The sequence below is a fragment of the Myotis myotis genome, unplaced genomic scaffold (assembly GCF_014108235.1).
Source record: "Myotis myotis isolate mMyoMyo1 unplaced genomic scaffold, mMyoMyo1.p scaffold_m19_p_19, whole genome shotgun sequence".
NCBI classification, from domain to species: domain Eukaryota; kingdom Metazoa; phylum Chordata; class Mammalia; order Chiroptera; family Vespertilionidae; genus Myotis; species Myotis myotis.
Genome location: NW_023416323.1, coordinates 6,636,931 through 6,657,584, shown reverse-complemented (window position 1 = coordinate 6,657,584; position 20,654 = coordinate 6,636,931). Strand labels below are relative to the sequence as shown.

General features: G+C 56.6%; 2 protein-coding genes and 1 non-coding gene across 5 annotated transcripts; 2 read left to right on the top strand and 1 right to left on the bottom strand.

Moving 5' to 3' along the window:
• The first annotated feature begins 2,560 nt into the window (after window positions 1–2,560).
• ZFP36 (ZFP36 ring finger protein) lies at window positions 2,561–5,126 on the top strand. The gene is made up of 2 exons (XM_036345685.1): window positions 2,561–2,718; window positions 3,498–5,126. Exons 1-2 carry the CDS (start codon window positions 2,695–2,697, stop codon window positions 4,431–4,433), a joined length of 960 nt encoding a protein of 319 aa, XP_036201578.1. The 5' UTR covers window positions 2,561–2,694; the 3' UTR covers window positions 4,434–5,126.
• A 3,372-nt stretch (window positions 5,127–8,498) lies between these two features.
• PLEKHG2 (pleckstrin homology and RhoGEF domain containing G2) lies at window positions 8,499–20,371 on the top strand. 3 transcript variants are annotated; one of them, XM_036346065.1, is made up of 19 exons: window positions 8,499–10,801; window positions 11,457–11,544; window positions 12,391–12,659; window positions 12,736–12,836; window positions 13,894–13,960; window positions 14,074–14,120; window positions 14,310–14,460; window positions 14,792–14,929; window positions 15,117–15,317; window positions 15,715–15,807; window positions 15,900–15,986; window positions 16,342–16,375; window positions 16,466–16,567; window positions 16,689–16,736; window positions 16,816–16,854; window positions 17,015–17,031; window positions 17,192–17,368; window positions 17,475–18,393; window positions 18,477–20,371. In XM_036346065.1, exons 2-19 carry the CDS (start codon window positions 11,478–11,480, stop codon window positions 20,045–20,047), a joined length of 4,128 nt encoding a protein of 1,375 aa, XP_036201958.1. In that variant the 5' UTR covers window positions 8,499–10,801; window positions 11,457–11,477; the 3' UTR covers window positions 20,048–20,371. The 3 variants fall into 3 exon arrangements, with proteins under 3 accessions (XP_036201958.1, XP_036201956.1, XP_036201957.1); XM_036346063.1 differs by having other exon boundaries at window positions 11,457–11,586; window positions 12,388–12,659; XM_036346064.1 differs by lacking the exon at window positions 8,499–10,801 and having other exon boundaries at window positions 10,973–11,586.
• Window positions 9,566–9,659, bottom strand: TRNAI-UAU. Its single transcript has 2 exons — window positions 9,622–9,659; window positions 9,566–9,601 (listed from the first exon to the last, which is right to left on the bottom strand). It is a non-coding gene; the product is annotated as a tRNA-Ile (tRNA).
• Window positions 20,372–20,654: the final 283 nt, after the last annotated feature.

The following is a 20,654-nucleotide window of genomic DNA, read 5'->3' as shown; positions in this document are numbered from 1 at the left end:
AGGTGCACATCTTCACACCTGCAGCGCCCACACTTCACACAGCGACCGATACACACGCCCCGGTGGCCCCACGCATTTGCACACAGCCCCCCGCTCCTGCTCACGCCCAGTCAATCCAGCCGGGCGCACACCCGGCCGGGACCCGCACGTGCCTCCAGCGCAGGGCCCCGCTCGCCCGCGCACTCTCGCAGGCTCTCACACCCCCGCGTTTCCCGTCCCCGCTTGTTTTTCTGGAAACTGCTCTCCACTCCCCTCCCCCTAGGCCGGAAGTGCTCGCTGTATTTTTAGCCTCTCTGGTTTCCGCCCCTTTCCCCCTTCTGCCCGCCTAAGACCTGCCCCCGGTGCCCCGCGGGGTACCCCGGCCATCCCCCTCCCCACCGTCATTCCAGAGGGGATTCCCGGCGGCTGGCGGGGCCCCGGATTTTCCCGCTGGCTACGTGGGGAGTGGGGAGGAGTCCTGCCCTGAAGTTCCTCCTCGGCCCGGGCCAAGTTGGAGGGGGGATAGGAGCCGGGCTGCCAAGTCCGAGGAAAGGGGCTGGGGGCTCGGACTCGGGTCTGACGAAGGACTGGGCTAGGGGCCGGCTGTCCTGGGTCTGAGAGTGGAGGTGGCTTGGACACCGGGCCCCTAGATCTGGGCAAGGAGTGGCCGGAGCCCGGGCTTCTGGGCCCGCCCGCCGGTGCCAAGGCCCCCGCCCCCTCCAGCCTCTAGGAGGGCTGCCCCGTCCCAGCGTCCAGGTTGTCGTTGACTCAGCACAGGGACGAGGGGAGGGGGTCAGCCTGACTCAGGCTGGGAAAGGCTCCCAGGCTCCTGGGAATCGACACTGGAATCCCTCCCCCAGGATCGCTCCGAAGACCCCAGGGTGTCCCCCACCCCTGCTTCCCGCGCCTTCGTCCTACTAGCGGCCGAGGGGTCTGGAGCCTGGCCCGGGGGCGGGTGCCAGACACCTCCCCTTTCAACCTTTTCCCGTTGTCCTCCAGCCTCTGTTTACAGGCGACCGAAGCCCTGGTTACAGAGAGGAACCGGCGTCACGGCTTCCAGGAAGCCCCCTTCCCCCGCCCCTTGCGGGTGAGTCACGGGAGGCTGCAACCGTGCGGAGCCGCCCGAAGCGGCCCAACTCACGGGACCGGCCGGGAAGGCCCGTCTGTCGCCCCAGAAGGCGCCGCACCAGGGATTCCCCTGAACTCTGTCCGACCAGGCAGGTCCGCGTGCTTGACCGAATCTCCCACCTCCACACAAGCCAGCAGTCAGCCTGCCATAAGGAACTTTGCACCATTGTAACTGCACTCCGTGGCAATGATTTCTGCCCCCGATTTTCACGCAGGGCAGCCAGCTCACCAAGACTCCCTTAAGAAACGAGTTTTCTTCCCAGATCACAAAGTTCTCGCGCAGGGCAACCCTTTGACAATAAACCACTTGAGAATGTGGGAAAGGTTCCCGGCAAGTTGAGAATTCCCTCAAGGCACGCCTCTCTAAGTCCCAGGACCATCAGTTGTGGATGACCCATTTCTTCCATCTCAAAACAGCTTTTAATCAAGGTAACCCTCCACCATAATAAAAGATTGAGATTTCCAATCTTCGGTTTTCCCAGAAAGCAAACTCTTAACATGATTTAATGCCCTGGTATTAGGCTGCTGCCATTTACTAAGTAGAAGGAGAGTAACTTGACCTCTATTCCTGGGTTTCCTCGTGTGTAAAATGAACACAATAACCCCTCTTGAGTTAACGAACTTAAAAGCACTTTCATATGACGGCATCTAGCCCAGAGAAAGCCATCAGAAGTGCCCCTATTTGCGGGAGGACGCGAGGCTACAGCGGCTCTGGAATTGGGAAGGGAGGCCCCTTTCCAGTCTTGCCAGATACCAGGGTCCCCACCCCTCGCGAGTGAGGGTGCGGAGGGCCGAGGTCTGCGGATCTGGGCTGTTTGAGGGCGAAACCAAGGCAGGCGGGTCGGTCTCCCAAGAGAATTCTCTGCCAGGCCTTTGGTCTCTTCTGTTTTGCTCCTGCATATTTTTGTCTTGTGGGTTATTTGTTTTATTTCCTCCCTCTTTTTATTTATTTGACTTCCCCTCTAGCTTTTCGCTATGAATTTGTCCCTGGGACTGTCTCTTCAAGTCTTTTCTGCCTGTGTCCCCACCTCTCCTTACCCTGTTTTTGCCCTCTCTTCGTATACCTCCCTGTGTGGGTCCCTCCCTCCCTCTGCTGTGTGTCTATGTGTTTCTCTTTGCGTCTCTCCATTTCTGGGTCTCTGGCTCTCTCCGCACTGCTCCCCGCCGCCGGCGTCAGTCTTTCTCCCACGCGCACGCCCACTGCCTCGGCCTCTCCCCTTGTCGATTTCCCCTGGAGCCCTGCCCCCACCTCCGTCCCAGTTCCCTTCCCGGAGCCTCGGACTCCAGCCTTGAAAACGGGGCCGACACCCCCATCCCACGCACTCCTCGCAGGGTCGCGGCCGCTGGTGGGCCCAGGTCCCGCGCGTCCGGGCCGGGGGAGGGGGCGGGGCGGAAGGGAACCAGTCCCGGGCCGGGCGGGCAGCGCTGGGGGGTGCGCGTCCGGGAAGCGCCCCTCCTGGCCCCGCCCGCCAGCGGCCGCCCCGCCCCTGTGTCTATAAAATCGCCGGCTCCTCCACCCAGCGGCAGCTTGGCCCCGGCGCTCGCACGTTCTCCCGGGTTTCCCGCAGATCTCCCTTCTGCGTCGCCATGGATCTCAGCGCCCTCTACGAGGTGAGTCCCCGCCGACCGGCACCTTGGGGTCCCTGTGCCCAACGGACTCCCTTCTCAAACTAGGGCTCTGTGGCATCGCCAACTCCGGTCGGGACCCCTGGCTCTCTACTCAAACTGGAGCTCCTCAGCGCCGCCCGCTCGGGCCCGGGGTCCTGCCTCCCTTCCCAGTGCGGTTCCCTGGAGTTGAAAAATGAAGCCTGCGACTTTCGGGTCTCGGCTCAAACCTGGATAGGGTGTCCCTAGGCGATGGAAAGCTGGAGGAGTTTTCTCAAACTAGGACTGTCTGGAGGCGGAAATGGCCCCACACCTGGCTTCCCCCCAGTAGTTGCTGAGGGTGCGGTTTTACGCGGAGACGTTTCAGGGGCTGGAATCTTGGGGTGAAAAAGGCGATTTATGAACCAAGAGAACTCTGGGATTCCAAAACCGAAGAGATCGCACTCCTGGGTTAGCTTTGCCGCCCCGCCAGTTGTGAAACGAGAACACGAAGCGCTGGGGTCAAATCCCGAGAGACCCAGAGGCTCAAAATTGGTGGACAGTGGTGTGCCCTGAGGGGGGGAGGGGGCCGTGATTCCTGGGCCCCTCGAGATGGGCTTCTGTCCCGAAAAAACCCACAACTTCCAATTTGGGATCCCCACAATCTCTAACCCATGGGTTTCTGCAGGCGGGTGGGGCTCAGGCCAGCAACCCACAAACTGGACTGGCAAGCTCTGAGGTGCCCTGCAGCTGGGGAGGGGCGCCACTTGCATTTTCGGTGTTATAACAGATCCCTGTTCCCACAGAGCCTCCTGTCGCTGAGCACTGACCTGCCATCCAGCCAAGGAGATACTGAGTCCAGCCCAGGCTGGGCCTCTGGACTCTGGAGCCTCAGCTCAGACTCCAGTCCCGCTGGGGTCGCTGCCCACCTGCCTGGCCGTTCTACCAGCCTGGTAGAGGGTCGAAGCTGTGGCTGGGTGCCCCCACCCCCAGGCTTCGCACCCCTGGCTCCCCGCCCAGGCACTGAGCTGTCTCTCTCACCTACTTCCACCCCCACCACCTCATCCAGATACAAGACTGAGCTATGTCGAACCTTCTCAGAGAGTGGGCGCTGCCGCTATGGGGCTAAGTGCCAGTTTGCCCATGGTTTGGGCGAGTTGCGCCAAGCCAGTCGCCACCCCAAGTACAAGACAGAATTCTGCCACAAGTTCTACCTCCAGGGCCGCTGCCCCTACGGCTCACGCTGCCACTTCATCCACAACCCCAGTGAAGACCTGGCCTCCCCTGGCCACCCCCATATGCTGCGACAGAGCATCAGCTTCTCAGGCCTGCCCTCTGGCAGAAGATCCTCGCCGCCACCAGCAGGCCTGGCAGGCCCTTCCTTGTCCTCATGCTCCTTCTCGCCCTCCAGCTCCCCACCACCACCACCTGGGGACCTTCCACTTTCACCCTCTGCCTTCTCTGCTGCCCCTGGGACTCCTGTGGCCCTAAGGGATCCCACACCAGCCTGTTGTCCCTCCTGCCGAAGGGCCACCCCTAGCAGCGTTTGGGGACCTGTAGGTGGCCTGGCCCGGAGCCCCTCTGCACAGTCCCTGGGATCTGATCCCGACGATTATGCCAGCAGCGGCAGCAGCCTGGGAGGGTCTGACTCACCCGTCTTCGAGGCTGGAGTTTTTGGGCCACCCCAGCCTGTAGCCCCTCGGCGACTCCCCATCTTCAATCGAATCTCAGTGTCTGAGTGACAAGTGCCTGCCCAGTACAGATCAGCTGTATCTCAAGGGGGGCCATTTCTCTTGTGCTATGGTCTCCACAGAAGCCCTGGGGCTGTGGGGATATGGGGAACTCAATCAAGTAGCCTCACTGCCTTCCAAATGCATTAACCTACTCCCCTGACCCTATTCTGGGGCAGGTCCCCAGTGGGCAAGCTCAGTGTTCCTGGTGTTGGAGGAAGGAGTGTATTCTGGAGTCTTTTTTTTTAATATGTAGCAAATTTGAGGGTAGCAGTGAACCCTCTCCACACCACCGCTCCCCTTCCCAATGCTGTGAATAATAGGCCCCTACTGCCCCCTCCCGATTTTTCCTAGACCCCTGAGGTTCTGGTGTGACTGGTGGTGACTGGAGCCTTCCCCTTGAGGGTCAATCCTGGTGCTCAAATTTCCCTCCGAAAGCAAGTAGCCAAAGTCATTGCCAATCCCCTCTCCCCAGCCATTGGGACCTTTATTTATGACGACTTTATTTATTCTAATAGATTTTATAGTATTTATATATATTGGGTCGTCTGCTTCCCTTATATTTTTCTTCCTCTTTTTTGTAATGTTGGAAATGATGGAATAATTATTATTATAAGTATGCTATATTAAGTAATATATATTGTTAAAGTTTATTTTTGTGTTTTTTGGAATTTTTAAATAAAAGTCATCTGTGTGTAAAATCCAGTCCTGGCTTTTCTCCGGTCTAGAGGCAGTGAGGAGTGGGGAGGATGGTGTGGCCCTGTTTTGAATCGGGGAGAGTCCATCCATAGTTCCTCCAAACATTTCCTGAGCAGAACTGCCCTCCGCTCTTACCTGGCAGGAAGTGATGTCACCTGGACCAGCAGTTCACCTGAGAGGGCGGGGCCAGGTGAGGTCACCAGATAGAAACCGGGAGAGCCAGTTCCCAGGGCGTGGGGGACGCCCGCGCTCCCGTCTGGCCGGGCTCTTCGACCGACCTCTCAGCCCGGGGCGGGTGGAGATGGGGTGTTTCCGTCCGGGCTGGCGGAGTAGGGAGGGCGGGGCTGCGCTGGGAGAACGGAATGTGCCCGAGAGCTGGCGGGGGCGGGGGCGGGCGGGGCGGGGGGCACTGACGTCTGGGGGTCCGTCACCCAGCCTTCCAGGACCTAAGGGGCTGGGGGACTCAGAATCTCGCCATCTCGTGGGAGGCAGCGTTAAATCTCAGGGCTCTGGAATCACAGCTGTGGATGAAAAGGGGCCACAGCTCAGGGGAGGCCTGCATGCAAACCTTACAGAGACCCAAGGAAACCACATAGGATGGTCTGAAATCTGGAGAGGCCTATGCTCCATCCGCTGAGCCACACTGGCTAGGGCCTCCTTTTTTTTTTTTTAATTTAAGTTCCTTATTGTTTAAAGTATTACATCTGTCTCCTTTTCCCCCAATGACCTCTCCCGGCTCTCCCACTCACCTACCCCTCCTCCTTTGATTGTAATGTCTAAGATGCAAATCTGCTGTTCTCTGGAGCATTTTCTCAGTGAGATTTTCCTTCCCAGCAATTGTCGTCAGTTTGACTCAAATAAACTCGTAAGAATTCTTACAGGTTAAGTGAAATAAGCCAAACTGAGAAAGCCAAATATCACATGATCTCACTTACTTGTGGAATCCAAAGAACAAAGTGAATTGAGTCAATTCAATTGACCAACAAAAGAAGACCCGGAGCCTGGAGGCACGGACCAGCCTGACCGACCTCCAGGCGGGGTTGGGGGAGGAGAAGAGAGAAACCTGAGATTTATATACGTACAGGCACGGTCCTGGACCGGGCCATAGGGGAAGCCCTGGGGGCAGGGGAGCGGAGGGCCCGGAGGGGCGACGGGAGGGTGAAGGGAGATACCTGTAATACTATCAGTAATAAAAAATATTTTTAAAAAATTCTTCCAGGTTTGGACGTTTCTTACGTGGACACATTTTGGAATCTCACAGCTAGTGTCCGGCCACTTAGAAGTCTACGCTTGGCGCCCCGGCGCTTACACAAATGGCGGAGCTGTAGCTTCTGGCTTTCGGGAGCCTCGAGCTTCGGGGGCGCCGCCTCGGCTGCCCGGAGCCGAGAAGTTTGGGCTCCGACTGCGAAGCGCCGGCCGGTGCGGGTCACGTGCGCGGCCCGCGGCACCTCGGACCATACAAGGCAAGAGGCGGCGGGACCCACCCTGCGGCCGGAGCCCGGAAGACGCTCCGCGTCAGGGGCCACGCCCTCCCTTCCGCCGGGGCCCCGCCCTCTGGACCCCTTCCTCCCCCCCTTTTCCTCTCCCCTCCCCGCCCCCCACTTCCCTCTGCTCTCCTCTCCCCACCCTCACCCCTTCTCTCCTCCCTCTCAGTCCCTCCCCCCTTACCGACCAGTTCCGCCTTCCCTCACCGTCTCAACTCTCCTCTCTCCCCTCCTTTTCCCCTTTTAATGTATCTTTTCCTTCCCGCTCCAAGCCCTTGTCCCTCGCCCCCTCCTTTGTTTCCTTCAAGTTCCTCTCCTTTCCCCCTGCCCTCTCCACTCCTTCCCTCCGCAACCTTCCCTTTCCCTCCTCCCCCCTCCCCCCTCCTCCTCCCTCCCCCCCCTCCTCCCCCCTCCTCCCCGGCCCGGTAGTGTTCTTCTCTCCTCCCCTCCTCCAGCTCCCCCCTCCCCTCCCCTCCTCATGCTTCCTAGCCCTCTCACCCCTCCCCTCCTTGGCCCTCTCCCCTTCCCCATAGACAGGCTCTGACCTTTGATCTCTTCCTGGACACTGTTGTGGGAAAGGGCTCTGGCCCCCATACATTAAAAAAAGGGTTCTCTCCCTCTCTCTCCCTCTCCCTTCCTCTTTGAAATCAGTTTTAAAATAATTTTTTTTTTAAGTGTTGCCCTACCTAGCCGGTGTGGTTCAGTTGGTTGAGCGTCCCGGGTCGGGTTACACATAGGAGAAACCGTAGATATTTCTCTCACATAGATATTTTTCTCTCTCTCCCTCTCTCTCTCAAAAAAAAAAAAAAAATCAATTAAAAAAAATTTTTTTAAAGGGGTTTGGGAGCCCTAACAGGTTTGGCTCAGTGGATGGAGCATCCGCCTGCGGACTGAAGGGTCCCAGGTTCGATTACGGTCAAGGGCATGTACTTTAGTTGCAGGCACATCCCCAGTAGGAGGTGTGTAGGAGGCAGCTGATCAATGTTTCTCTCTCATCGATGTTTCTAACTCTCTATCCCTCTCCCTTCTTCTCTGTAAAAAATCAATAAAATATATATATTTTTAAAAAGGGCGGCGGGGGGGGGGGGGGGGGAGATAGAAACCCAGAAACCTAAAGACATAGGGGAGGCAGAGAGGAAGAGCAGGGTTTGCAATGACATTTACAGACACTGAAAGAATAAGAAACATATCTCTGTTCTGCCCCTTCCCAAAAAAGAAATTTTAAAAAATGGCACCTATCCCTGGCTGGTATGCTCAGTGGTGAGAGTGCCGGCCTGTGCACTGGACGATCCAGCATAGGTTCAGTCAAGGGCAAGTACCTGGGTTGCAGGTCTGATCCCAGCCCCCATTGGGGGTGCATGTGGGAGGTGGCCAATTGGTGGGCCAAATCGATGTTTCTCTCCTTTCTCCCCTCCTCCCCCCACTTGCTCTAAAAATCAATGGAAAAAATATCCTCACTACTCAGGTGAGGATAAAAAAAAAAAGGCACCTACCACCAACTATCAGTGCCAAACACCTGGTCATCCTCTTGACTCCCCTCTCAAACCCACATCCTAGTCCAACAGCAATCCTCTTTGATTCACCTAAATCTACAGTCCATCCTCCTGGCTCTTCCTCTGTTCCTCATCCTGGTCCTATCCAGCATCATCTCCCACCTGAACTGTCACTTCAGCCCCTTTCTAGTTTCCTGCCTCAGACCTCTGCCCTCAGTCTCTCCCCACTGCCTCTACTAGACAACCTGAGTCAGATCACATAAAAGGCAAAGTTCTAAGTTCTTTTTTTTTTTTAATATATTTTATTGATTTTTCACAGAGAGGAAGGGAGAGGGATGGAGTTAGAAACATTGATGAGAGAGAAACATCGACCAGCTGCCTCCCGCACACCCCCCATTGGGGATGTGCCCGCAACCAAGGTATGTGCCCTTGACCAGAATCAAACCTGGGACCTTTCAGTCCGCAAGCCAACGCTCTATCCACTGAGCCAAACTGGTCAGGGCAAAGTTCTAAGTTCTTAACCAGCTTCCTGGACTGATTCTATCTTTGGTCAGTCTTGCTACAGCCACACTGGCTTAACTGCTCCACCAATAAGTAGCATATCTGACATGCTTCAGCCACAGGGCCTTTATGCTGTCTGTGTTCTCCGCCTGGAATACTCCTTCAGGTATCCCTATGCTCACTCCCAACTTCAGGTCTCTGCTCAAATGTCTCCTCAGTGAGAGGTCCCTGACTACTCTTACTGTAACCCACACCCCACCTCCCATTCCACCATCCTCCTTATCTTGCTCAACTGTTTCCATGACATTTATCACCACCTAACATAAGAAATGTATTTAGTTCCTGTTTATAGGAATCTGCCTTCCCCACTAGAATGTCAAGTCCTCAGGGACAGGGACTTTGCCTTGTTCCCTGCAGTATCACTCATGTCGAAACCCTAAATAGGAGTTGGCCACCTAATGGATGTTCGGTATTTGTTGAAAAAAAAATCGATTCAGAAATGGGGAGAGGAAAAGAGTTAAAACTTCAAGACACACAAGAAAAAAAAAATGATGTTAACTAAACTTATAATAATCATTTCACATTTTACACATAATTATGTTGTAGACCTTGGGCTAATACAGTACAATGTTATATGGTAATTATATCTAAGTGAAACTGGAAAAAAATCCAAGACAGAAACTCGAGGCAAGAGGCCATATACTAGTAGAGGACGCACAGCCTGATACTTATACGGGCCTTAACTGAGATCTGCAGATCCTATGAAATGTGCAGGCATCTAAAAGGCGATACCACCCTCTAGTGGCCAATAAAAACGGCACCTCCCCATGCTGCTTAACCGATGATCACCAGAATCCCTGGAGTCTTTCCAGCCCGAAAATCGAAATGTTCATTCCTCTAAGTGATACAGATTTATACAACGTTTAAGATTTATAAAAGCTGAGGAGGAAAAAAAAAAAGTCAAAACTGCTCCAGGTGAGGATCGAACTCACAACCTCGGCATCGCTCCGCCTTGCACTGTCTTATAAGTACCGCGCGCTAACCGATTGCGCCACTGGAGCTCCGGCCGCACCCTTTCGCCGTGGGGTCCTTCAGTTATTCTCGGCCACATGACCTCCCTGGACAGTTATGTTTCGCATTGTATATGCAAATATAAATTTTTTGGTTGGTCAATAGGAGAAAGTGTGTGACCAGCTCCTGATTCTCACGCCTGGAAGGCCCTTGCTGAAAAAAGGGAAAGTCTGCGAGGCGTTTGGAATGTGGAAGGAGTGTAGCCTGCCTTGGACTCGCCTCCTTATGAATATTCAGAACCTAAAGAGAAGGTGTTTTAACCCCCGGCTGGCCGGCCGGAAGCCGGCCCCTTCCCCCCCACACCCCCACCGCCGCGGGCGGGAACAGGATGTGAGCCCAGGCGGCTAGGGGGAGGGGAAGCCCAAGGCGACCGTCCCCAGCCCCACAGCTGGGACGGGGTCTCCCACTGCAGAAGTGGCGCTGCCACCGCTGCTGCTTGAGACCCGTGCCGCCCATCCTGGACCTCTTAGGCTCCAGAGCCGCGAGCTCGGGCGACCCTAGTCACTGCACCGGGTCTAGAGAGACTTCGAAGCACAGGCTTCCGCGTGCAGGTCAGAGGACTCCAGATACCCAGGTGCCCAGCGCCTCCTCCCTGAAGGAGCCAAGAGCCCGGGGCATCAGCCCCCGCGACCCTGGAGGGCGAGCTCCCGCGGTTCCCCGAAACCTGAGCCCAAGACTCCCGGGGTTGGAAGAACTTGGGTTATGGACTGCTAGCGCCCCAACCACTTGTGCCCACTACTTCAGGGCACCCAGGAGTTTGGGACTCGCTGCACTCCAGCCTGGAGGTGGTGTAATTCCTGCTACTAGAGTTAGGGGAACGCAGGAATCCGTGCCATCCACCGCCCTATCTAGAAGTCTCAGGAATGTGGGTCCCTAGCATCCCCATCTGAGACTCAAGATTCAGGCTCCCAGCATCCTCCATTTAGAGGACCAAGAAATTCGGATCTCGGCAGCCCATTTTCCAAGAGAACTCGGATTCTGGTTCCCGGAGCCTGAGAGCCCGAAGTTTACATCCCTGACTTGCAGAGAGATCCACGCACCCAGGAGTCGGCTCCGCGCCTCCCCAGGGACCATGCTAGGGGTCAGATAGGAGCTGGGCTGCCTCGGTTCGGGGCCGGAGACTTCCCGGGAGGTGAGGGGGAAGGCAAGAGGCCCCGATGGGCTGGGGGAGGGGACGGCGCCTCGCAGCTAAACAATGAGGGGGCGTGCCGGCGGGGCGCGCGCGGAGGCGCCGGCTGGAGTGGGGGGCGGGTGGGGGGTGGGAAGGCGGAGGGTTCAGAGAGCAGATCGCGGAGTGACTGGCCGGAGGGGCGGGGGGGATCCAGGCCTCAGGGCCTGCGCCCAGCTCGCCGCTCTCGGTGGGGGAGGGAGCCGTCTGCTGGACCCTGGCATCCGGTCCCTCGGCCTTCTCCGCCCTCCCCTGGGATCCCGCGGCCTCCCGCCCACGGCTTTTCCCAGCCCTGCCCCTCGCCCTCGGCTGCAGCCAGAGCCCAGCCGTTCCCAGGATCCCTGAGCCTCCGGCCCCAGACAGACCAGACTCCTAGCTCCAGCGACTCTTTTGCTCTCTTCACTCTTCTTTGTCTTTGCCTTCCCATCTTTTCCTCTATGTTCTCTCTCCTTGTCCCCCTCTTTCTATCACTTTGCGTCTGTCTGCTCCATGAGTTACTACTCCCGGGGGCCCCTCCTTGGATTTAGACCACACTCCTGATTCTCAGCCCCCAAACTGTGAGTGTGGGCAATTGGAGGCCTATGACGTCTTGGTATCAAAGAAGGGGGTCTTTCTGCAGAAGCCGCTGAGCCACGCAGCCATGCCAGAGGGAGCCCGTGGACTGAGCCTGTCCAAACCCAGCCCTCGCCTTAGCCCCCGCCACAGAGGTGAAGTGTGTGACTGTGCAACTGTGTGTGAGACTCAGACAGGTGAGCATGCAAGGGAGGGGCAGAGCCTGCTGGGCATTCATTCCTTTATTCCAGACACGGTGCAGCCCTCTGGCTGGCCCCATGTTGGGCAATGCTGGCAACACAGGGTGACCAAAATAGCCCCAGTCCTGCCCGCACAGAGCTCCAAGTCTGGTGGGGAAGATGGGCCTATCCCTAGACAGTGACCTATCTAGGGTACCAGATAGTGACCAGAGTGGGTGTCTCAGGACAGAGTGATCACAGCAGCATGGGGGACCAAAGGGCTGGGGAACCTAGTCTGGGAAGTCAGAGGAGGCAACATCTAAACAGAATAGGAAGATTGGGAGGGACGAGCTGGGAAAGGCAAGGCAGAGTATTTATTCCATGCAGAGGGAGCAGTGTACAAAGGCCCAGAGGTAAGGGGAAGCTGCGTGCGACGAATCTGGAGTGTGAGAAGTGGCATGGCTGTGGCGAGAGAGCAGACTGGAATGGTCTAATGGGCACCTTGCATAAGGTCCTGTGGACCTGAGGAGTTTGGACTTTATCCTGAGGGCAGGAAGGGGTTGTACTCAGGAGAGTGACTGCGTCAGACAGCAAATTGATAGACATCCCAGGCTGATACATGGAGGTGGATTAGAGAAGTGGAGGCCAGAAGCCCAGGGAGGACCCTGATGCGAGAGGACAGGAATGGATGAAGGCAGCACAGCAGAAAGGGGAGAAGGGAGCCTTGGGAAAGACACTGACCAAATGTGTGTGAGTATGAGGGCTGAGAGCACTCACTCAGTTGGGGAGACACCCTAACCTCCTGTTCCACACCCCCAGCAGCCTCCGCAACCCCCGCCATGGCCTCCCTTCGAGGTTCTGGGAGCTCCACATCCTTGAGCACAGTGGGCTCTGAGGGGGACCTGGCCCCAGGGCCCACCCCTGCCTGCTTAGCCTCCAGACCAGAGCCCCTTCCAGGGCCCCCCATCCGCCTGCATCTGTCGCCTGTGGGGACCCCTGGTTTGGTGAAACCCTCAAGGCTGGAGCGTGTGGTCCGTGAGATCGTGGAGACGGAGCGGGCCTATGTCCGGGACCTCCGCAGCATCGTGGAGGTGAGGCAGGAGGGCACCTGAGGCCAGTGGGTCCCAGCCCAGCCCTTTGCCCCAGTAACCCCAGTCACCCCCACAGGACTACCTGGGCCCCCTGCTGGATGGCGGGGTCCTGGGGCTGAGCACGGAGCAGGTGGGCACGCTGTTTGCAAACATCGAGGACATCTACGAGTTCAGCAGGTCAGGGGCTGATGGGCCAGGAGAGTGGGGCTAAATGTCGAAACATTGGGCGGGGATCTTGATGGGGCGGGAGGACCCAGAGTGTGGAGGAGGGGATGGAGCCTGAGGATCTGGATGAGGTCCAAGTCCAAATAAGGGGACGGGTCCAGGCATCTGGATGGATTTTAGCAATGTGTCAGACTTGGGAGAACAATATATCTAAGGCCCAGATGGAGCCTGGAGATCATGACAGTGCGAGCATTTGTGTCCTGGGAACCCCTCAGTCCCGGACAAATCAGGATGGTTGGTCCCCAGTGAGCAGGACGCTGGGTTTCAAGAATCAGGAGATCATGCAGTTATTATTTTTTAAATTGAGGGAGAGAGAGAGAGAAACACCTATTTGTTGTTCCACTTATTTATGCATCCATTGGTTGCTTCTTGTATGTGCCCCGACCGGGAATCAAACCAAATGCTCTAACCAACTGAAATATTCGGCCAGGGCTGAGATCATAACATTATTGCAGGGGGTCTGAGAGTCATGACAAGATCTCAGAATCACAACGGAATCTTAAGATTATCACAGCTCTGAATGTTATGACACTGTTGTCCCTGGGTCATGACATGAGACACCCAGGCTCCAGCCAGCTGTGACAAGATTTCAGGCTGAGGAATGTGATTCAGTCCAAGGAAGTCTGAGCAGGTTGTGATGTTCCATGTAGGAATCAGAGGGCTCTTCCTCTGGACATGACAGCCCCTAGAGCAATGGTTCTCAGTCTTCTGGCCCTTTAAATACACTTCCTCATGTTGTGACCCAACCATAAAATTATTTTCGTTACTACTTCATAACTGTAATGTTGCTACTGTTATGAATCGTAATGTAAATATCTGATATCCAGGATGGTCTTAGGCGACCCCCGTGAAAGGGTCGTTCGACCGCCAAAGGGGTTGCAACCCACAGGTTGAGAACCACTGCCCTAGAGAGATCCTGGCAGCACCAAGCCCCCACCAAGCCTCTCGGAGTTCTCCCTTGGGAGGGTCTGGGGGCAGGGCGGTCTCTCACCCTTCCCTCTCCCCACAGCCAGCTCCTGGAGGACCTGGAGGGCAGCAGCAGTGCAGTGGGCATTGCAGAGTGCTTCGTGCAGAGGGTGAGTCGGGGTGCCAGGGCTCAATCTGGACTGGTGCCTGGGTAAGTGAGAAGCAAGCCTGTGCTAGGGGGGTCATGGGCAGTCTGAGGTGCTAATTCCCCTGTCACCCGCAGAGTGAAGATTTTGACATCTACACGTTGTACTGCATGAACTACCCAAGGTGAGGGGTCCCAGGTTGTGCCCAGGAGCTGTTGTGCCAGCCAACCTCCCTCCACTCAACCCATCTACCCCTGCCAGACTGTGACAGTAACTGAACTCTCCCTAGCCTGCCCTTGACCCCTGCCTGCCCCCAACCCTCCCACCCCTGCCCACCAGAGATGCCCTCTCTTGACCTGTTCCGTGCCCCCAGCTCCCTAGCCCTGCTCCGGGAGCTGTCGCTGTCTCCACCCGCAGCCCTGTGGCTGCAGGAGCGCCAGGCCCAGCTCCACCACTCACTGCCCCTGCAGAGCTTCCTCCTGAAACCTGTTCAGCGCATCCTCAAGTACCACCTGTTGCTGCAGGTTTGCTGTGGCCCTTGAGGGTCTGCTTGGGGGTGCCAGGTCCTGCCCATGGACCACCCAGTGGTGCATCTAGAGGGACGAACTGGGGAAGGTCTGGGGAGGCATTTGGTCCCTACAGACTGTGCCAGTGCTTGGGGTAGGGTCTTGTTGGCAATGGGGACTGGCATCAGCTGATTCGACTTTCTATCTCTTCCTGTTTATCTCTCTTTGCCTCTGGATCTCCATCTCTGCCCCTACCTTTATATGTCTCTCTGTCTCTATTATTATCATTCTTTATCTTTCTGTTACTGTTTCCCCCCCCCCCCCCGGGTGTCCGGTGACTGCCTGGCAGGAGCTGGGCAAGCACTGGGTTGAGGGCCCGGGCACCGGGGGCCGCGAGATGGTAGAGGAGGCTATCGTGTCCATGACAGCCGTTGCCTGGTACATTAACGACATGAAGCGCAAGCAGGAGCACGCTGCGCGCCTCCAGGTGACGCCAGGGTGGGCTGGATGGGAGGAGTGGGCACGAGGGCCTTCATGGGGATGGTCAGTGCTTCACAAGCGGCCTCCGAAGGCGGGCTCAGACAGCCCGGGCCCTTGTTAGCGCCCCCCGTGCTGGGATGTGTGTGCCCCCCGTGATGTTTCTGTGTCCCGTGTACCTGGTGGGGTCCTGGCAGGAAGTGCAGCGGCAGCTGGGCGGCTGGACCGGCCCAGAGCTCAGTGCTTTCGGGGAGCTGGTACTGGAAGGCTCATTCCGAGGTGGCGGAGGAGGTGGCCCCCGACTTCGAGGGGGTGAGCGGCTGCTCTTTCTATTCTCACGGATGCTGCTCGTGGCCAAACGCCGGGGGCCAGAATACACCTACAAGGGTCACATCTTTGTGAGTTACCTACAAACTATATTCTATATACCGATACCTGTATCTCTAAAGGGGTGACCAGGGGCAGGGTCTGGAAGGAGAGACAACCAGGGCCATGTTTTCTTGAGTCTGAGGGTGTAATAAGGATGGTGAGGCCAGCGGAATGCAGAGGGGGAGGACCTGGGTTTGCTCACCAGACAAGTGTCTTCACGGGGGAAGCACGTCTTGATTCAGATGAGGGTAGGGAGGGCTGGTGAGGGAGAGCAGAGCCCAGCCTGGAGGAGAGGATCAACGGGAAGGGGGACCCCATACAACCATACAGGGCACATCTTTCTAGGGGGTAGGAACCCAAATGCAAGGGCCACATTGTTGAGTCCAAGGGCTCTGAGCCTGCCACCCTCTCTGCTCGCCTATTCAGTGCTGCAACCTGAGTGTGAGCGAGAGTCCTCGTGACCCTCTAGGGTTCAAGGTGGCCGATTTGACCATTCCCAAGCACAGGCACCTGCTTCAGGTGAGGAGACTGGGGCTGGGTGGGCAGGCAGGGTTCCCTCCAGCTCATAGACCTCGCACCTGACTTCCCACTCCACCCCCACCTACCGCCAGGCCAAGAACCAAGAAGAGAAGAGACTGTGGATTCACTGTCTCCAGCGTCTCTTCTTTGAGAACCACCCTGCCTCTATCCCAGCCAAGGTACAGCTCCTGCCACAGACAGGGGCTCTCAGAGTGCCAGAGACTGTGGTCCCCCTTGGTTCTGGAGGACACTGAGTGCAGGGGACTCTCTTAAAACGTGGCGGTTAAATTGCAGATAGGCTGCCTGGGTTTGAATTTCAGCTCCACCGTGTCCCGGCTTGGTGACTCTGATCAACCTCTCTGACCGCAGCTTCCTCACCAGGAAGAATAATAGCACCAGCCTCATAGGGTTGTGGTGAGGAATAATTGTCATCAGTCATGTGATGTGCCTGTCATGTAGCAGCACTCACTAATGGGACTGTGACTCAGGTGCTCAAGAGACCGGCTCCTCAACCCTCATCCTTGTGTCTTTCAGGCAAAACAAGTTCTTCTTGAAAACAGCCTGCACTGTGAGTTGGGGCCTTGGGTTGGTAGGTATGGAAGTAGAGGGGTTACTTCCAAGAAAGAGTAGATTCTTAGCCCCAAATCTCTCCCCACAGGTGCTCCTAAAAGTAAGCCTATCCCAGAGCCTGTGATCCCCCTACTTGGGTCTCCCCGACCTCGAGATGCTAGAAGTTTCACCCCTGGACGAAGGAACACAGGTAAAGAAGAGTTCCGCCCCCTTCTGCCCCAGGACTCAGGAATGTACGTACCCCCAGCCCTTCCTCTCCTAGAAGTCTGGGGTTGGGCTCATAACAAGGTTCTAATCTGCCTCTCCCACAGCTCCCTCTCCAGGCCCCTCCACTGTCCGCCATGGCCGTAGACAGTCTGGTGAGTTGATTCCACTGAAAGGTTAACTAGGGATCGGGGTGGGAGCTGGGCCCCTGACATCAGTGTGTCCTCTCCCCAGAGCCAGTGAAGGACCCTTATGTCATGTTTCCACAGAATGGTAAGTGACTGCCCAGCCCAGCCAGGTCCAGCCCTGTCTGTCTGTCTCTTCCCATGGGATGCCCAGTGTTCACCGGGGAGGGGTGACAGGGCAACTCATCAATTATAAGGAGTAAACTTATTCCTACATCTCACTTTTTTTCTCATTTCTTCTTTTCCAGCTAAGCCTAGACTCAAGGTAAGAAGTCTCTTGGGATGGAATCTGGGGACCCAGAACAAGAATCTGATGGAGGAGGGAGCTTGAGTTATCAATTCCTGGGTTTGAATAAGAAGGGGACTGGGAAGCAGGGGTGCTGACAGCTCTGGGTGCTTGCCCTCCATTCTTTCCTTCCTCATAGCATGCTGGCAGTGAGGGGGAGCTCTACCCCCCTTTAGAGCCTCAGCCATCGGGTCCAGCTTCTGGACCTGCTGAGGACTTGGAAGACACTGGACCCCCCACGCTGGACCCCTCTGGGACCTCAATCACTGAAGAAATCCTGGAACTGCTGAACCAAAGAGGCCTCCGAGATGCAGGGGTGAGCGGGGCATCCCATTACAGTGTCCTTGGGGCTCTCGCTTGGGCAGGCACAGACCGGGCACCGGAGCAGCCAAAGCACCTGATACTGTTGGTCTCTTCCCCAGTGCCCGCTACAGCCACCTCCCCACGACATTCCCGAGTTCCCTGGAGACTCCCAAGTACCACGTGATGGTGAAAGCCTCACATTCCCAGCCCTGCCCAGCCGGGACTCTTCCGAAGAGGAGGACGAAGAGCTGGAGATGGACGAACGGGGCCCTTCCCCACTCCATGTCCTGGAGGGACTCGAAGGTTCCGGTGCAGCTGAAGTTCCCGACATTCCTGGCCTTACCAAAAATCCTGCCGTGTCCACCCTCCCTGAGATGTCTAGCCTTTCTGAAATTCCTCCAATGCCCTGCCTTCCTAGTCTCTCTGACATTTCCAGTGTTTTTGAAATGCCCTGCCTTCCAGTCATACCCAGTGTCCCCGACATTCCTGGTCTTTCCAGCCCTCCCACCCTTCCCTGTGACTCTTGGCTGCATGGCCCGCTGCAGGAGCCAGATGAGGCTCTAGCCACCAGGAGAGAACTGTTCTCTGGAGCCCGTGCTGGGAAACTGGGAGAGCCCTCCTCAGACGGCAGGGCAGGGCAGGCAAGGGAGGAGGAGGATGGCGTATCATTTCCAGATTTCCGGCCCCAGGATGGTCCCCAAGATCAGGATGAGCTGGGATTCCGCTCTTGCTCCGTAATCCGGAGTGCCTGGCAGGCTCTAGAGCAGGGGCATTTGGCCCGGCCAGGTTTCCCAGAACCGCTGCTGATTCTGGAAGATTCAGATCTGCGAGGAGGGAGTGGGAGTGGAAAGGCTGGAGCCCCCAGTACAGAGCGGGCCGCATCCCGAGTGCGAGAGTTGGCCCGGCTGTACAGCGAGCGGATCCAGCAGATGCAGCGGGCTGAGACGCGGGCATCGGCCAATGCCCCCCGCCGCAGGCCACGGGCCCTGGCCCAACTCCAGCTGTCCCCCTGCCTGCCCCACGAGCAGGCCGAGCCAGGTGAGGTCCGGGTATGTGGTTGGCAGAGGCCGCCCATGCTAGAATGCCAATACCTGACTCAGTCCTCCTTTCTTTGGATACAGGGCCCCTGCCTGCATTTGGACATGTGTTGGTATGTGAACTGGCCTTCCCGCTGACTTTGGCCCAGGAATCTGTCCCCCTGGGCCCTGCTGCCCAGGTTCAAGCTGCTGCACCCCTGTCTAAGCAGGGAGGCTGCCTGGGTGGCCAGGGCCTAGATGTTTCCAGTTTGCCTGCGCAAGACCATAGGGGCATCCGGATTCCAGATGCTACCACTTTGCCTGAGCAAGGCCTCTGGAACATCCAGATTCCAGCCACCACACCTTTTCCCAAGCAGGAAGGCCCAGATGTCCAGGTCCCAGCTATTACATCTCTACCTGATCAAGAAGGCCACCCGGAAATGCAAATTTCAATGACCACTCCTTTGCCTGCGCATAGAGGCCACAGGGATATACAGCTTCCGGCTACCACCTTTTTCCCTCAGCAAGAATGTCAGATGGACATCCAAGTTCCAACCACCCCAGCTTTGCTGAAGCAGGGAAGTTGTTCTCGTGTCACAGGTTTAGCCACCTCTCCTATGCCCAAGCAAGAAGACCACCGAGACTGCCAAAGTCCCACCAGCACCCCATTAACTAAGCAGGGAGGTATCAGGGATGTTCAGTCCCCAGCCACTGTCTGCAGCCAAGCCATTGACCCTTTGCTTCTGCATGGAAGCAGCCTGGACCATCAGATCCCAGCCAACACCCCATTGCCCTTGGAACCTGACCTCCCAGACATTCAGGTTCTGGATACCTCACCTTTGCCTGTATATGAAAGCCACCTAGACCATCAGATCCCAGCCAATGTTCCATTGTCTTTGCCCCAGGATCTCCCAGACATTCAGGCTCCAGTTGCCATAGCCGTGCCCCAGCCGCAAGGCCTCATGGACACACGGGTCCAAGCACTCGCACCTTTGCCCAAGCACGGAGACCTGCCAGACATCCAGGCTGCCACTGCTGTACCTTTGCTCCAGGAGCAAAGCCTCACAGACCTTCAGGTCCCCAAACCTACACCTTTGTTGGAGCAGAAGAGCCTCACAGACATCCATTTTACAGCTGCCACTCCTCTGCCTGAGCAAGGAAGCTCATGGGACATTCAGGGCCTGTCACCCACCGCAGTTCAGACCACTGTGGCTTTGTCGAAACCAGAAGGCCATCCTGTCTCTCCCATTGCCAGGTCAGAGTCTTCAGACTTGACTCCACCCCACAGTCCCTCACCCCCAACCCGTCAGCTCCTGGGTCCCAACGCAGCTGCTCTCTCAAGATACCTGGCAGCCTCATACATCAGCCAGAGCCTAGCTCGGAGGCAGGGGCCTGGGGGAGAGGCCCCCCAAGCTTTCCGGGGTTCCTGGTCCTCTTCTGCCCCCACATCACGGGCACCTTCCCCGCCGCCCCAGCCCCAGCCCCAGCCCCCACCACCTCCAGCCAGGAGGCTCAGCTATGCCACCACAGTCAACATCCATGTCGGGGGTGGCGGGCGGCTACGGCCAGCCAAGGCCCAGGTCAGGCTGAACCACCCTGCTCTATTAGCTTCCACCCAGGAATCTGTGGGCTTTCGCAGAGCCCAGGGGGCTCCTGATGCCCCTTTCCACACATGAGCCAGGATATCAGACTTCTTAAAAAGCAAGGACTTCAACCAAATGCCACAGACTCTCAGAACTTCACCCAGAAGTCCAGACACTGAAGACAAGTCTAAAATTGCTGCGGCTTTCCAACTTCTAGGTCTGCTTTGGCAAGTGGTCCTTATTACTTACCTTGATTAACTCAGCAGCGATGGGGATGGGGATTTCATTAATATTTTGTTAATTAATATTATGACAGTATGTCTCATTTCCAGTTCTGGAGATAGTGGGGGATAACAGAAGACGATGAGTGGGAAGGTCTGTCACAGTACAATTCAGTGGTTCTGAAAATTTGGGAAATCTCAAACTCTTTCAAAAATTACTGGAACCTGGGCCCATTTCAGTTTGGTGTGTGATTTCACAGGGTTTATGAACTGCTTTATGCCCATCCAGAAAAGCTAAGAAGCTTTGTTCCAAGTACAAATTCATTCCCTTAGCAATTTATCCAGTCCGTGTGTCCCATCATCGCCCACTTATCTCATCCGCTCGGCCACCTGTACATCTCTCCATGCAGCTGTCTTTCCATCCATCTTCCCACCCATATGCCTGGACTTATTCAACCGTCTCTATTCATCCATCCTAC

Excerpts from the sequence above, each read along its gene's own strand:
- ZFP36 (XM_036345685.1), top strand. The coding sequence starts at position 2,695 with ATGGATCTCAGCGCCCTCTACGAG. Across the intron at positions 2,719-3,497 it reads ATCTCAGCGCCCTCTACGAG|AGCCTCCTGTCGCTGAGCAC; the intron begins GTGAGTCCCCGC and ends CTGTTCCCACAG.
- PLEKHG2 (XM_036346063.1), top strand. The coding sequence starts at position 11,478 with ATGCCAGAGGGAGCCCGTGGACTGAGCCTGTCCAAACCCAGCCCTCGC. Across the intron at positions 14,930-15,116 it reads AGCACGCTGCGCGCCTCCAG|GAAGTGCAGCGGCAGCTGGG; the intron begins GTGACGCCAGGG and ends GGGTCCTGGCAG. Across the intron at positions 16,376-16,465 it reads TCTTGAAAACAGCCTGCACT|GTGCTCCTAAAAGTAAGCCT; the intron begins GTGAGTTGGGGC and ends CTCTCCCCACAG.